The sequence below is a fragment of the Carya illinoinensis genome, chromosome 10 (genome assembly GCF_018687715.1).
Source record: "Carya illinoinensis cultivar Pawnee chromosome 10, C.illinoinensisPawnee_v1, whole genome shotgun sequence".
In the NCBI taxonomy this organism is placed as follows: domain Eukaryota; kingdom Viridiplantae; phylum Streptophyta; class Magnoliopsida; order Fagales; family Juglandaceae; genus Carya; species Carya illinoinensis.
Window position 1 is genome coordinate 28,472,885 of NC_056761.1, and position 13,815 is coordinate 28,486,699.

Sequence of the window (13,815 nt, forward strand, 5' to 3'; positions counted from 1 at the left end):
TTCCCCCCCCCCCCCCCCCCCCCGCGTCCGAGACCCCGAAACCCATACCCAGAAAGTTTCTCCCGAGTCCCTCCCCACGCCGTGCTCTGCCTCTGCCACGCCGGACGCACGCCGTCCCTCCTCCCTCTGCCACGCCGTCCCTCCTCTCTCTGCCACGCCGGACGCACGCCCAGAAGGGGGGTGCGGGGGGCCGGACGAACTGCCCCCCCATCCCGTACCCCGTCATGCTGGACGGGGTACCCCGCCCCCGCACACCGGAGGCGGGGGACGGGGGGGATTTTTTCCATCCGCCCCATGCGGGGGGGGGGGGGGGGGGGGCGGGGGGGTGCCTACCCCGCACCGTATGGTGCTGGTAGCACCCGTAATATATTCATATTCTCTAAAGTCTAACGATCGAGCTAGTTGGGATGTTGGAACTTGGGGATCTAATCTGATCCATATATTGCATCATGCACTATATTTAATCCCTTATCAAATTAGAACTGAATTGAGCAGTCCGCAACCCTGCCAACCCTTAGCTAGCTAGGAGCGACGTGATTAATTATTAGCAAGAGAATTTTTGGATTTTCTCATCAAATAATTAGATAATCATATTGTCCGCATATATTATGGGTTAATTATTCTCCATCGAAAAAGTGAACAGCACATAATTAATGTGATCGTGGAGTGTGCATGTGGATCAACTGCCCATGAAATCCGGAGTGAGTTCTTACGTGCCCAACAGACGCTTAAGTTGCGTTTGGATGCTATACATAATATTTTATAAATTTTATTAAAATGTTTTGGATATAAATGAATTGAAACATTACATAAAATTGCTCAATTGCGTTTAATTATTTATTGTGAAAATGATTATTTTATGTCAAAATAAATCTGTTTGGATCGCAAATAATCATTTTTGTCGCATATAATTTATAAATGATCATTTTTTTTATAGTGAAATATGTATCAAAATGTATAAAATAGGTTGAGATGAGTTCAAAACCTGACTCCAAAAAATTATACTACATACAGTCACTTTTACATACTTTTTACGCGCGCACTTCATTAATGTGATTGGTTAAAGCAGTTATTTTATATTAAAAAAATAATGCGACTAATCACATTAATATAGTGTAAAAAAATACATAAAAATGACTATACAGATAATTTTTAGACACCGAATTTTTTTTTTTTAAATTATGGGACCAAATGGTACTTAGTAACTTTTATATAATCTACATGAATTTAAAAAAAAAAAATTAAAAATTTAAATTAGATCCAATTCTAGCTTCCTAAACCAGACCAGCAAGGAAAGCAAATAAAGTAGCCAAAAACAGAAAAGGATGGAGAGAAGGTAGCGCAATATCTGTGGTTCCAGACTTGCAAACCAATCCTGATCAATCTCCAGGCCAGGAGGAATCGTTGGGGAAAAGTAATGGGTTTGCTTCAAAGCCAACCGAATCTCACTCGTTTGCTCGCCTCCTCATACTTGCAATAATATTGCTTAATTCTTTCTCTCTCCCTCTGATCTCTTACAGCGCACACCTGAATTTTATAACACTATATGTATATGTGTCCATAACTTCTAAGGTTGGAAACGCAAGACTGGCACAGCAAATTAAATTCACGGTTACTGTTCACGGGGCCATATTCTTTACAGCTTTTTAACTCTAGTACTACTCCAAAACCCTCACACCATTCACTATATTATTTGCTCCCACTCCATCTCTTTGCAATCGCTTCTTCCGCCATACCTCTCTCTCTCTCTCTCTCTCTCTCTCTCTCTCTCTCTCTCTCTCTCTCTCTCTCTCTCTCTCTCTCTCTCTCTCTCATTATTCCCTTTTGGCGCTGCTGAGATCGATAGAAGATGATGAAACCATCGAAAGAGGAAGTCGTGGGGCATTATAATAAAGATCACACAGAGATAACAAGAGCCAAACGCACAAAGCGTCATGGGCTGCAGTCACAGCTAGGGCTAACTCTGGCTTCTACCTCATCTAGTGATCATTCTGGCGCACCTGATCCTCATCGTGCAGCGCCCTCTCCTACACCCTCGGCAGAACTCACGGACAGTACTATTGCAGAAGAAGAAGAGGAGGAGGACATGGCCAACTGTTTGATTCTCTTGGCTCAAGGCCGCCATAGCCGAAAAGTACAAGAACAGGCTGCGTTATCAACGGCGTACCAGTGCAAGACCTGTAGCCGGCGCTTCGCTTCGTTCCAAGCGCTGGGTGGACACAGAGCCAGTCACAAGAAACCTAGGGCTGATATTAATACTGATGAGAAGAAACCCTTAACTCTTCTCGGCGTACAGGATTATCGATTTGACAACACTAGCACAACCCTTTCATTGCAATTAGGTAATAGGGATCATCTGTATAGTAGTAACAACAAATCCAAGGTTCATGACTGTTCGATATGTGGCGCTGAGTTCTCGTCCGGCCAAGCCTTGGGGGGACATATGAGGCGGCACAGAACGTTTATGAGCACTGCAACAACTGTCCCTAGTGCGGGAAATACTTTGAGTAATCCTCCTGAGTCGCACAAAGCCAGCAAAAAAAGAAACATTCTACAATTGGATCTTAATCTTCCAGCCCCCGAAGACCATGATCATCTGCACAGAGATTCCAGTAGTTTTTCCTTGGTTTCAAAAGAGCCAGTGCTCTTCTTCTCCAGTACTTCTGCTTTGGTGGATTGCCATTACTAAAGTGCAAGTCCATCTTCTTTTTATGGATTTAGTTATATATAATCTCACCCTAGTACAATTGTGACTTATCATTCTTCAAATTCTATCCTACTGTATATGTTGACAAAATACTCGAAATATTTCCCATCTTTGGGTAACTGGCTTGTGCATTTTCCGGTTGAATTTGGTTTACAAAAGGCTTAATTATTTTCACTTCAAGCCTTTTTCTTTGTTCCTGTAAACATGCGGTTCCTTTTCTTCATGTGTACGTAATTAGAGGCATATGAGAAATTTGAAAGACGGAGACACTGTATTTACGTACGTGTGCAAGGCGTGCAAAAGAGGGCAGGGACTTGGCACGAGATTGCCACCACGGAAACCCCAACCGAAAGTGATGCATGGGTTAGCAAAGTTCCCTAGCTTGTTTCGTTTGCAAGAAAAGTAAGTCTCTCTCTTTCTGTCTGTTTCATTAAACTGACAAAAACAAACGGGTGGCAAGCAATGCCGGAAGCTAACGGCCTTCTTTTATGGATCAGCTTTATATTTGTTTAGAAAGTGATATGCTGCACGCATCCGTTTTGTTTTTGGGAGACTTTTTATTTCTCAACTTTATAATAATCTCATGATGTCACTATAATCCTCGTGCATGTCTTCGATCGTACGAATCTTTCATTACTGCTTATAAAAAGTTACAGAATATCGACTTCTTTTATTTAGTGGTATACTCGTATAAGAAATGATCGATTTCATTTCAATCTTATATGTATGCATGAGATGAAAGAGGAAACAAGCTAGAATCTCATATATATATATATATACCTATTTTTGTTGCGCCTCTAACCTGTCCAAAATCACATAAAACGATATTTAAGTGGTTCAGCAAATTGCCTATATCCACTGGAGCCAAAATTCATTAAGTTTGTTTGAGATTACATACACTCAATAATTTCTATCTCACATCCATTATCTCTCTTTTTTGCCCCATCTCTTACATATCAGAACTCTCATTTTATAGGAGAAGTCATAGGGAACAAACACCCACAATTCTTTACCAAGTGAATCGGTGCAATATAAATTGCTGCCAGAGAATTGAGTGTCCTAATATGGACAAAGGACTTTCGGTGGGTGGGTGGCTACATATGAGGAGGTAGCTGTGCATGGGTATGCATACTTGGGGGGATTTCAATAATCACCCCCTCCACCCAAGTATGTCATACTAGGCTCCTTATAAACTGATTCATTCTTCAAATGAATACATATCCTTCTTTGATATGAGAGACTTCCACTATCGAATGTGCTTCAATGCACCCGAGACTGTTCAGCAGTGTACAATATTGATCAAGTCCAAACAGTATTGAAACTTAATACCTATGACGACTTTCGTCAATATATTTAATGGATTATCTTCAGCTCCAATCTTCTGAAGTTTGATGTCCTCTTCTTCTAATATGTCACGTATAAAGTGAAATCGGGCATCTGTGTATTTTGTTCGAGAGTGATACACTTGATTTTTGGCCAAATGAATTGTACTTTAACTGTCACAATAAACGGTAACCTCTTACTGCTTAAACCCCAAGTCTGTTACCAGTTCCTATAACCAAATGGCTTCTTTCACAACTTCTGTTACAACCATATATTCAGCCACAGTGGATGATAGTGCAATTATAAATTACAAATTTGATCTCTAACTAACTGGTCCTCCAGCCATAGTGAACACATATCCAATTGTCGATCGGCATCTGTTAAGATCACCTGCACAGTCTGAGTCAACATATCCAGTTACTAGACTATTTCTACTCTTTTCAAACTTCAAACTAATATCTACGTTTCTTAAAATATACCGTAGAATCCATTTAGCCACATGCCAATGGGCCTTTCCTGGATTATGCATATAGCGACTAACTAAGCTAACGGCCTGGGAGATATCAAGTCATGTACACACCATGGCATATATTAAACTTCCAACAATACTTGCATATGGGACATTCCTCATGTATTCCCGCTCTTCATCATCTTTAGAAGACTGCAATGCACTGAGTTTGAAATATGGGGCCATTGTAGTACTCACCAGCTTTGTCTTCGAGTCCATGTTAAAGCATTGCGGTATTCTCTTCAGATATTGCTTCTGAGTAAGGTGAACTATACTTTTCACCCTATCTCTACTGATCTCCATCCCCAATATTCTTCGTGCTTCTTCCAGATCTTTCACTTCAAACTCATGACTCAACTAAGTTTTTAAACGATTTATCTCCCCCTTACTTTTACATGCAATTAACATATCATCTACATATAAAAGCACATAAATAAAAGATTCATTTGCAAGTTTTCTTAAATATACACAGTGATCGTATTGGCAACGAGTCTATTTCCGATTCATCATAAAGTGATCGAAACGCTTGTACAATTGCCGAAGTGACTGCTTCAAGCCATAAAGTGACTTCTTAAGACTGTAGACCCAATTTTCTTTTCTAGCTTCTTTAAAACCTTCTAGTTGAGGCAGATAGATCTCCTCCTCTGAATTACCATGTAAGAAAGTTGTCTCCACATTAACTCAAGATTATATTGTGCAACCAAAGCTAACAATATCTAAATGGATGAATGCTTCACAACAAGAGACAATACTTCACTGCAGTCAATTCCCTTTGTCTGAGCGTAGCCCTTGGCTACCAATCTAGCTTTGTATAGTACTCCATTTTTAGCAGCTTGATCATCTTTTTGATTAAAGACTCACTTACAACCAATTAACTTCTTTTTTCATGGAAGCAGCATAAGCTCCCAAGTCTGGCTTTTGTGATGAGACTGCATCTCTTCATTCATTACATTTGTCCATTCAACTTGTTCACTGGACTATATGGCTTTTTTGTAAGTGGTTGGGATCTCACCCCCTTTAGCTTGCAGTGCATATGTCATATACTCTACAAAACATGTCGGTACACGTTTCTCTCATCCCAACTATTGGCTGCTATTGATTCAGGTTGACGTGGAGGTACTTTGACTGAACTATCAACCTTATCTTGACCATGCTCTCCCAAATTCTTTGCAGTAGTAAACTTCACATTCTATGAATCATCTAGTATTTCACCATCATGGCTGCCTTCATTGGAATCTTTATACTTATGTAACTTAAGTATCTCAGATTCGTTGAATGTAACATCTCTACTGATGATTACCTTTTTACACTCTATGTACCAGAGTTTATACCCTTTTACACCAATACTAAAACCTAAGAATTTTGCTTTCTTGGCTCTACGATCAAGCTTACTTTCTTTAGCATGATAGTAAGCAGGACATTTGAAAACGTGTAAAGAGTCATAATCAGTAGCATGTGTACCTTTAAAAATCTGTAAAGAGTCATAATCAGTAGCATGTATACCTTTCCACATTTCAATGGGTGTCTTCCCGTTATTAGCAGCTACGGGTAGTCGGTTGATGAGATGACAAGTATATGTCACAGCTTTAGCTCAAAATTATTTACTGAATCCAGCATCTAGTAACATACATCGCACTTTCTCTAATAAAGTATGATTCATCCATTCAGCCACATTGTTTTGTTGTGGTATTCCTCGTATCATAAAGTGTCTGACAATTACCTCTCTCCTGCATACTTCCATGAAAGAGTCTGAAGTGTACTCACCTCCATTATTAGATCTGAGCCGCTTGATTTTTCTGCCGGTCTGAGTCTCAATCATTTTCTTCCAAACAAGGAAGATGTTCAATACTTCATCTTTATTCTTCATCGTATATACCTACACACAACGAGAATAATCATATACAAAAGTTACAAACCAATGCTTACCTCTCAAAGATACATTTTTGGTAGGTCTCCAAACATTGAAGTGTACATAGTTAATTATCTATTGTGTATTGTGTACAGCGGTTCCAAACTTAATCTGCCTCTGCTTCCTCAATACACAGTGAAAACAGAAAAACAATTTACTAGTCTTGGCAAATTTGAGTAAACCTTGCTTCACTAGTGTTTGCAAAACTTTTTCTCCAGCGTGTCCCATAAGCATATGCCAAAGACTGGTGGTGTCAGCATTAGTCTCATCAAGCTTCTCACAGCATGTGGAAGCTCTTCCATCAACAATACTTCATTGCAAGAAGTATAAGTTTCCTTGTCTTAAATCCTTCATAGACACTTGAACTTCCATCATGACTTTGAGAGTTCCATCTTCAATGGTGATTTTGAATCCCTTTAAATCCAGAAATACAAGTGAGATGGGATTCTTCTATAAGTCTGAAACGTACCGAACTTCTGTCAGAGTCTTGACACTACCATCGTGTAGTTTCAACCGAATGCTTCCTATTTCCTAAGTCTTACAAGCACTGTCGTTGCCCATAAGTACTGTTCCACCCTCAATCTTTGTGAAGTCAGCAAACCAGTCCTGATTGGGACACATGTGATAGGTACATTCATAATATATAATCCATTCATCAGAATAACAAATGGATGATGAACTTGTCAAGACAAAATCTGAATCTTCATCTATGTACGCGACATTGGCTGTGGTGGGTTGATTCTGTTGTTATCCCTTCAGCTTGGAACAATCCTTCTTCCATTTTCGTTTGTTGCAACAAAAGGAACATTCGTCTATAGTGAGTTTTCTCCTGACCGATGAACCACGTGATGTGGCCTGAGTTTTTTTTTATTGAAAACCTTTCTTCTTTCCCGGATACCTTGACTGTAGTCTCCTCCTTGCTGTTAATGCTTTACTTGATGTATCTAGTTATACCTGCTTATCTTTTCTGCAGTACTCATTGCTAATTAAAGAACTAGATACATCGTCAAAACTGATCTTTCCTTTCCCATAAAATAGTGTAGTAATTAAATGCTTGTATGTATCAGGCAATGAATTTAATAAAAGTAAAGCCTTATCTTCATGTTGGATTTGAACATCCAAGTTTAATAAACAGCAAGAATTTGATTGTAACTATTTAGATGTTCAGACATAGAAATACCTTCACAAAACTAGAATCTGAAGATCTTTTTTTTCAAGTGAAAACGGCTCTCAATGCTTTTTTTCATGAACTTATCTTCCAATTTCTGCCGAATTTCCTTTGCATTTGTCTCTTTCATGACAAAGTACTTTTGTTCTTTGGTAAGACATAACCAGATTGTACTCCAAGCTTGGGTATTAAGCTTCTTCCAATCCTTTTCAGTCATATTATCTAGTTTTTCTTCTAACGTAATATCCAACTTTTGTTGGATCAAAACGTCCATAACTTCGTACTCCCACATACTGAAATTGCTTATTCCATCGAACTTCTCAACTTCAAACTTAGCATTTGAAACTGTGGACCGACACCCAAAGCTACTGGCATTTCCAGAACTTCTATCTCTTCTAGAACCTTCCATATGAATTTAAAAAATTTGGATAAAAAATTTCAAAATTCTAACCATACAGATGAGTTCGGAATGATCCAAACAGTTGGAAAGCACTATTTGATCATTGAAATCGAACTCCAAATAGCTTAGATCAAGCCCAACAAGGATTTAAAAAATGGATGGTGCTGATCGTCAGGCGCGTGAGATACATGTGCTGCAGCAAGGCTAGTGAGGTGCATGACTTACACGCGTAGTGAGCCTCAAAGGCATGTGGGGAGTGTGTCCTTCACGCGTCTTCAACCTCTTGGCATGTGGTATGTGGGAGTGTGCTTCTCAATTGTCTTCAATCTCCACCAGCGAGTGAGGCGCGTGGACTCACTCTCCGGCTTCTTAGGGAGCGTGTGAGCTCCTCTAACCTCCATTTTCGATTCCGTTTGAGGGAACAGATTCTTCTTGATGTGAGGAACACCTTGGAGTTGTCAAAAGTTGATTTCGATCAATTTGATTTTTGGACAGCACAAAAAAAAGCTCTGATACCAATTATGGTTTCTCTAGCCTGTCTAAAATCACACAAGACGATATTTAAGTAGTTCAGCAAATTGCCTACTTCCACTGGAGCCAAAATTCATTAAATTTGTATGAGATTACAAACACTCAATAATTTCTCTCTCACGTCCACTATCTCTCTGTTTTGCCCACATCTCTTACATATCAGAACTCTCCTTTTATAGGAGAAGCCATAGGGGACAAACACCAACAATTGTTGATCAAGAGAATAGATGTAGTAATTTATAACTATAAATTGTTGTCAAAGACTTGGGTGTCCTAATATGTACAAAGGACTTTCGGTGGGTGGGTGGCTACACATGAGGATGTAACTGCGCATGGGTATGCATAATCAGGGGGATTTCAACATTTTTTATTTGTTTTATTTGTCTTAATTGTTCTTTCATCCTTTTAGCAATTTCTTCTAGGCCGAGGTGGAACAAGCTATGATTAGTATATAAATATATTTATACATAACCAAAATTTCCTGTGTTTGTTATGTGCACATTTGGTTGGGTATCGAAAAACCCGAGTAGGTTAATTTCAACTTTGCGTGACACATAGCAATACATGCACTACAATAGAAATCCTTTGCATCCACATTAGTTTTTTTTATCCTAAAATTATACGAAAAATTATCATTTGCAGCGAAATTAAACTTGACACTAAATTTCATCGTAAATGGTGTGCCCATAAGGCGATTCCAATGGTATATTTTTTTATTGTAGTGAAATTTTAAGTTTTTACAACATTTTTTTATAGCCACAAAAACCACAACAAGAAAATTGGTTTTCTTGCAACAGTTTTAATTTGATCACAAAGGGTCAACTTTTTTGTTTTCTCGTCGTTTTATTTCCGACAAGTAAAAGTTGTTGCTAAAAATAACTTTTTGCAACCAAATTAAAATTATTGTCGAGAATAATTTGGATAGAAAAATTAATTCGAACGCCTTGATTTGTTTTACGGCAATGTCAATTTGTCACTAAATGGTTTATATGGTATTTAACTATTTGCAACAACTATTTAAGTATTTGAAATGATATTATACCATCTCAAAAAGGTAGATTTTAAAAACAAAAATGCAAAAAATCCTTCTTCTTTCCCCCCGCCCCAGGGTCCATTTCTCAGTTTCTTTTTCTCTCTCCCTCATTTTGTAGTTCAAATTCCATCCCGACATTCTCTCTCTCGTATGCCACCATCGTGCTCCAACACATTGGTAAGCCGTCCTTTCCCTTCTTAGAATGGTTTTATTCGTTGGCCTTTTTTTTTCTTTTCGACTTTGTTTTATTTTCAAATTCAATTTGGGTATTTCAATTTCAGTCTTTGTCTCTCTCCTCGATCTCTCTCGCACCTCTCTTTCTTCATTTCACTCTCCATCTTTTTTCTCTTTCTAAAAAAACTATGGATAGAGGTCATTTTCCTTGGTTTATCTCCACTTGCGACCAAGGCCCTGATCTGCATTGAAGGATGTCTTCTTTTGTGTTCATCTATAGTTTGGCAGAGGATTTTTGTGTTTTGTTCTTTTGACGGTGTGTTTTCTTGGTTTTCTTTTAAGTTGTCTTTTTTTGCCATTTGGGAGCTTGTTTTGATTATTGTTTGTTTGGAGATTTCTTCAATGAGGATTTTGGGCTAGCTTTCTAGGTTTGTGTGGGCATTGTGCAGATGGATTTGTCAAGGATGCTTCAAAATGCCATTTCTATTTTAGAGTACAAGAGAAGGTGGTCACCAATATTGACACAGTAGTAAATGAATCATTACATACAACAAAGAAGTCCAAAACCACAAAGATTAGCATGTTTGGTTTTGGGGTAAGTGTCTTAAAAAATATTTAAATAATCTCAAAAGCTCTACAATAAAATTAGTTTGCTTTACTGTTACATATTAAAGTGTTTTTTAATATTAAATAGTTAAAAAATTCCAATACAACATATGCCTAAAATTGTAGCAAAAAAGTCTTTTTACACAAAAGTTAGTCACGACAAGATCATGGAAAATACGACTCCAAAAAAAACTACTTTTCTGACATCAAGAAAAAGTTGTCACGAAAAGTCATTATCCACAAAAAGTAATCACGGAAAATAGGGTATAAATTCTAACCAAAATAAATTTGTTAGTGTAAATTTCAAAAAAATATATATATTATTTTGATGTTTTTTTTTCTCAAATGTGTCATCCCGAAGTGTGACACCCCTAGATTTCTATTTGGGATCGGATGAACATTTGAAGCGTTGAGACATGCAACACAAGGTTACCTACCCCCGTTCATGACATATAAGATGCAATGTTCCTAACATGCATATAGCATTATGCAATATTCCTAAGGAATAATTTTTTTTAAGTAATATTATGCATCAAACTTATAATATCTCAAATAGTTAAATCATAATCCAAGCATACTTAACAAAATAAACAACTACGATTTCAAAATGAGTCTTAGAAGACTGTAATCTCAAAAACATGGGAGACTAGATTCCATATTTACATTACCAAAACACACTATTGAGGAAGTTCGTCAAGTAACTCATGTAACTCGACTAATGAAGCCAGAATACTGTCCAAAAACTAACTATGAAAGATGTAAGCTATGCATCGTATCTACGCCGTCTAGTCAACCTCTGTCAATCTACCAGTGTCTACTCTGTGCTCTGATCCTGACACATCCGCCTAACATTTGGGAGGAATGGTAGTTGAGACTACCATAACGAGATTTGTTTATAAATCTCAGTAAGTTAACAGGAAATTCCCACACAGGTTAATGATACATGCATGACAGTAAAAGCATGAATGTATAATTAAAGTTATAAGTAAGCTTGAAGTTATAAGTAAGCATATCATAACTTGACATATAGCATGGCGTAACTGACATAACTTGAACTGAAACGTGAATTGAACTTGACTTAACATGACATTAACTTGAACTTAAAACATAACATGGATTAGCAACATAACATGAATGTGAACTTGAAACATAACATGGACTTGAAACATAGCAAAAACATGAACATACATAACATAAACATGAACTTGAACTTAATATAAACCTGAGCATGACCTAACATAAACGTGAACTTGAGACATAATATGAACGTGAACATAACATAACATGAATGTGAACTTGAACATAACATGACATGAATGTAAACTTGAAACGTAACGTGAACATGAATATAACATAACATGAATGTGAGCTTGAACATAACATAAATGTGAACATAACATGATATGAACATGAACTTGAAACTTAACGTAAACATGAACATAACATGTATGTGAACATAACATAACATAACATGAACTTGATCTAAAACTTGACTTAACGTGGACTTGATCTGAAACTTATTCTTCTCTCATTGGGTCACCATGATTGCTTATTTTTATCTCATGGGGTCACCATGATTGCTTATTCTTACCTCATGGGATTACCATGATGGTGTATTCTTATCTCATGAGGTTATTATGATTGCTTATTCTTAACTTCTTGACATAAACTTTGACTTGAATTTTGACAATCAAAATGATTCCATCAGTCATTTCGTCAGGAATAGTGAACAATCAGAATGATTCTGCCCAACATATTCCATTAGAAATATTCAGACAATCAAAATGATTCCATCATGAGTATTTTAAAAAATCACGTACCCTAGCAATCAGAATGATTACACCAAGAATACCTATTAATATTCTGATAATCAGAATGATTCCATTAAGAGTATTTTAAAATACGTACCCTAGCAATTAGAATGATTACACCAGGAGTACCTAGTAATACTCTGATAATCAGAATGATTCTATCTCGAATATTTTAAAACACATACCCTAGCAATCAGAATGATTACACTAGGAGTATCTGCATAACTGAAATTGAACTGCATTCTGACAATCAAAATAATTTTGCCAAAAGTACCTTGTGTGAATTACAAATGGAGAAGATTGGACAATCATAATGATTACATCGCGAGTATCTTAGATATAACTGATTTGAACATAACTCGAAAGACATGACTTATTTGAGATGGAAACATTTCGTAACATGATCAAACATGTAACAGATATCATACTTAACATGACATACTTGCAATAGTGAATATTACATTATATAACATACATGTAACATATGAAATACTTAACTTGGCATACTTATGACATATATCAATACATGACAGAATAGAATGTGTAACAGATAAATATTCATGACAGAATAAATCATGCATAACAGATAAACATGTAATGACGTGGCATGGCATGACATATATGGTAACATACATATATAAACTATAGTTCCCTTACCCATCACACATACATAATAAACTAATTGTAAGTTAAGAGCTAACTTACCTAAAATCGTCACGTTCTATGAGAATAAAATGTGAAACATGAGAAACTGTAAGAGTGTATTCTAAAAGTTAAAAATTTAATTACTAACAATTAGAAACATCAAAGCAAGATAACTTAGAGTAAAATTACCATTTTACCCTCTACATGTGAGAAAATGTTCATTTTATCTCTAACTTAAGGATTTCACATCCTAACTCCAAAAAATTTCAATATTTATATTCCTCATGTAAATTTTGTCCTAAAATCAACTCAGAAAAATTTAAAACAAATCACAACTATAAAAACATACACTATAGCCAAAACATTTATAGGACATTTCTCTTATTTTTGTTGCAATTCCATCAAACTTCAAAACTCATACTTAACCCAAAATTTTGCAACAAGGATCTTCCTATTCTAAGTTTAAAACCATACTTAAAACATCCATTTAGAAAAGGCTAATAATCAACACCAAACCTTTTGTAAAAAGATCCAACCACTTGAATCACAAGCTTTAACCTTAGTTCAAAAAATCTCCAAGAATTCCAAAAAATCAAATCTTATTTCTAAAATATTTATAACATCATCCTAAGATCAACCATACTTTATATCATCAAACTAAAGTCACCAACATCACAAAATAACACTTGGAGTTTTTAGTTTTACACTTAGTCTAAAAACAGAAACTTTTTCCCAACCAGCTTTGATAAATCTCTTTATCAATAGCTTAAGAATGTGAAATCTTCTAAATAAAGCATCAAATGGTTTAAAAAGGTGTAATAAAGAATATAAAACCATAAAAATTAAAATCACATGGCTAAAAATCAATAAAACATGGATCTAATGCAAAAACATCAAATCTTAGGCCTAACCAAAATCCTCTTGCAGAGAAAAATCATATCTTTGAAAATAATACTAAATATTTTCAAAATAACATCCTAACATAAAAATAAGAGACTTA

General features: G+C 36.4%; 1 protein-coding gene across 1 annotated transcript; it reads left to right on the plus strand.

Moving 5' to 3' along the window:
* Positions 1 to 1,463: 1,463 nt before the first annotated feature.
* Positions 1,464 to 2,887, plus strand: LOC122278811 (zinc finger protein ZAT5-like). The gene is made up of 2 exons (XM_043089013.1): positions 1,464 to 1,736; positions 1,785 to 2,887. Exon 2 carries the CDS (start codon positions 1,850 to 1,852, stop codon positions 2,687 to 2,689), a length of 840 nt encoding a protein of 279 aa, XP_042944947.1. The 5' UTR covers positions 1,464 to 1,736; positions 1,785 to 1,849; the 3' UTR covers positions 2,690 to 2,887.
* Positions 2,888 to 13,815: the final 10,928 nt, after the last annotated feature.

Bases quoted from the DNA above. Each gene is read 5' to 3' on its own strand.
- LOC122278811 (XM_043089013.1), top strand. From the start codon at position 1,850: ATGATGAAACCATCGAAAGAGGAAGTCGTGGGGCATTATAATAAAGAT.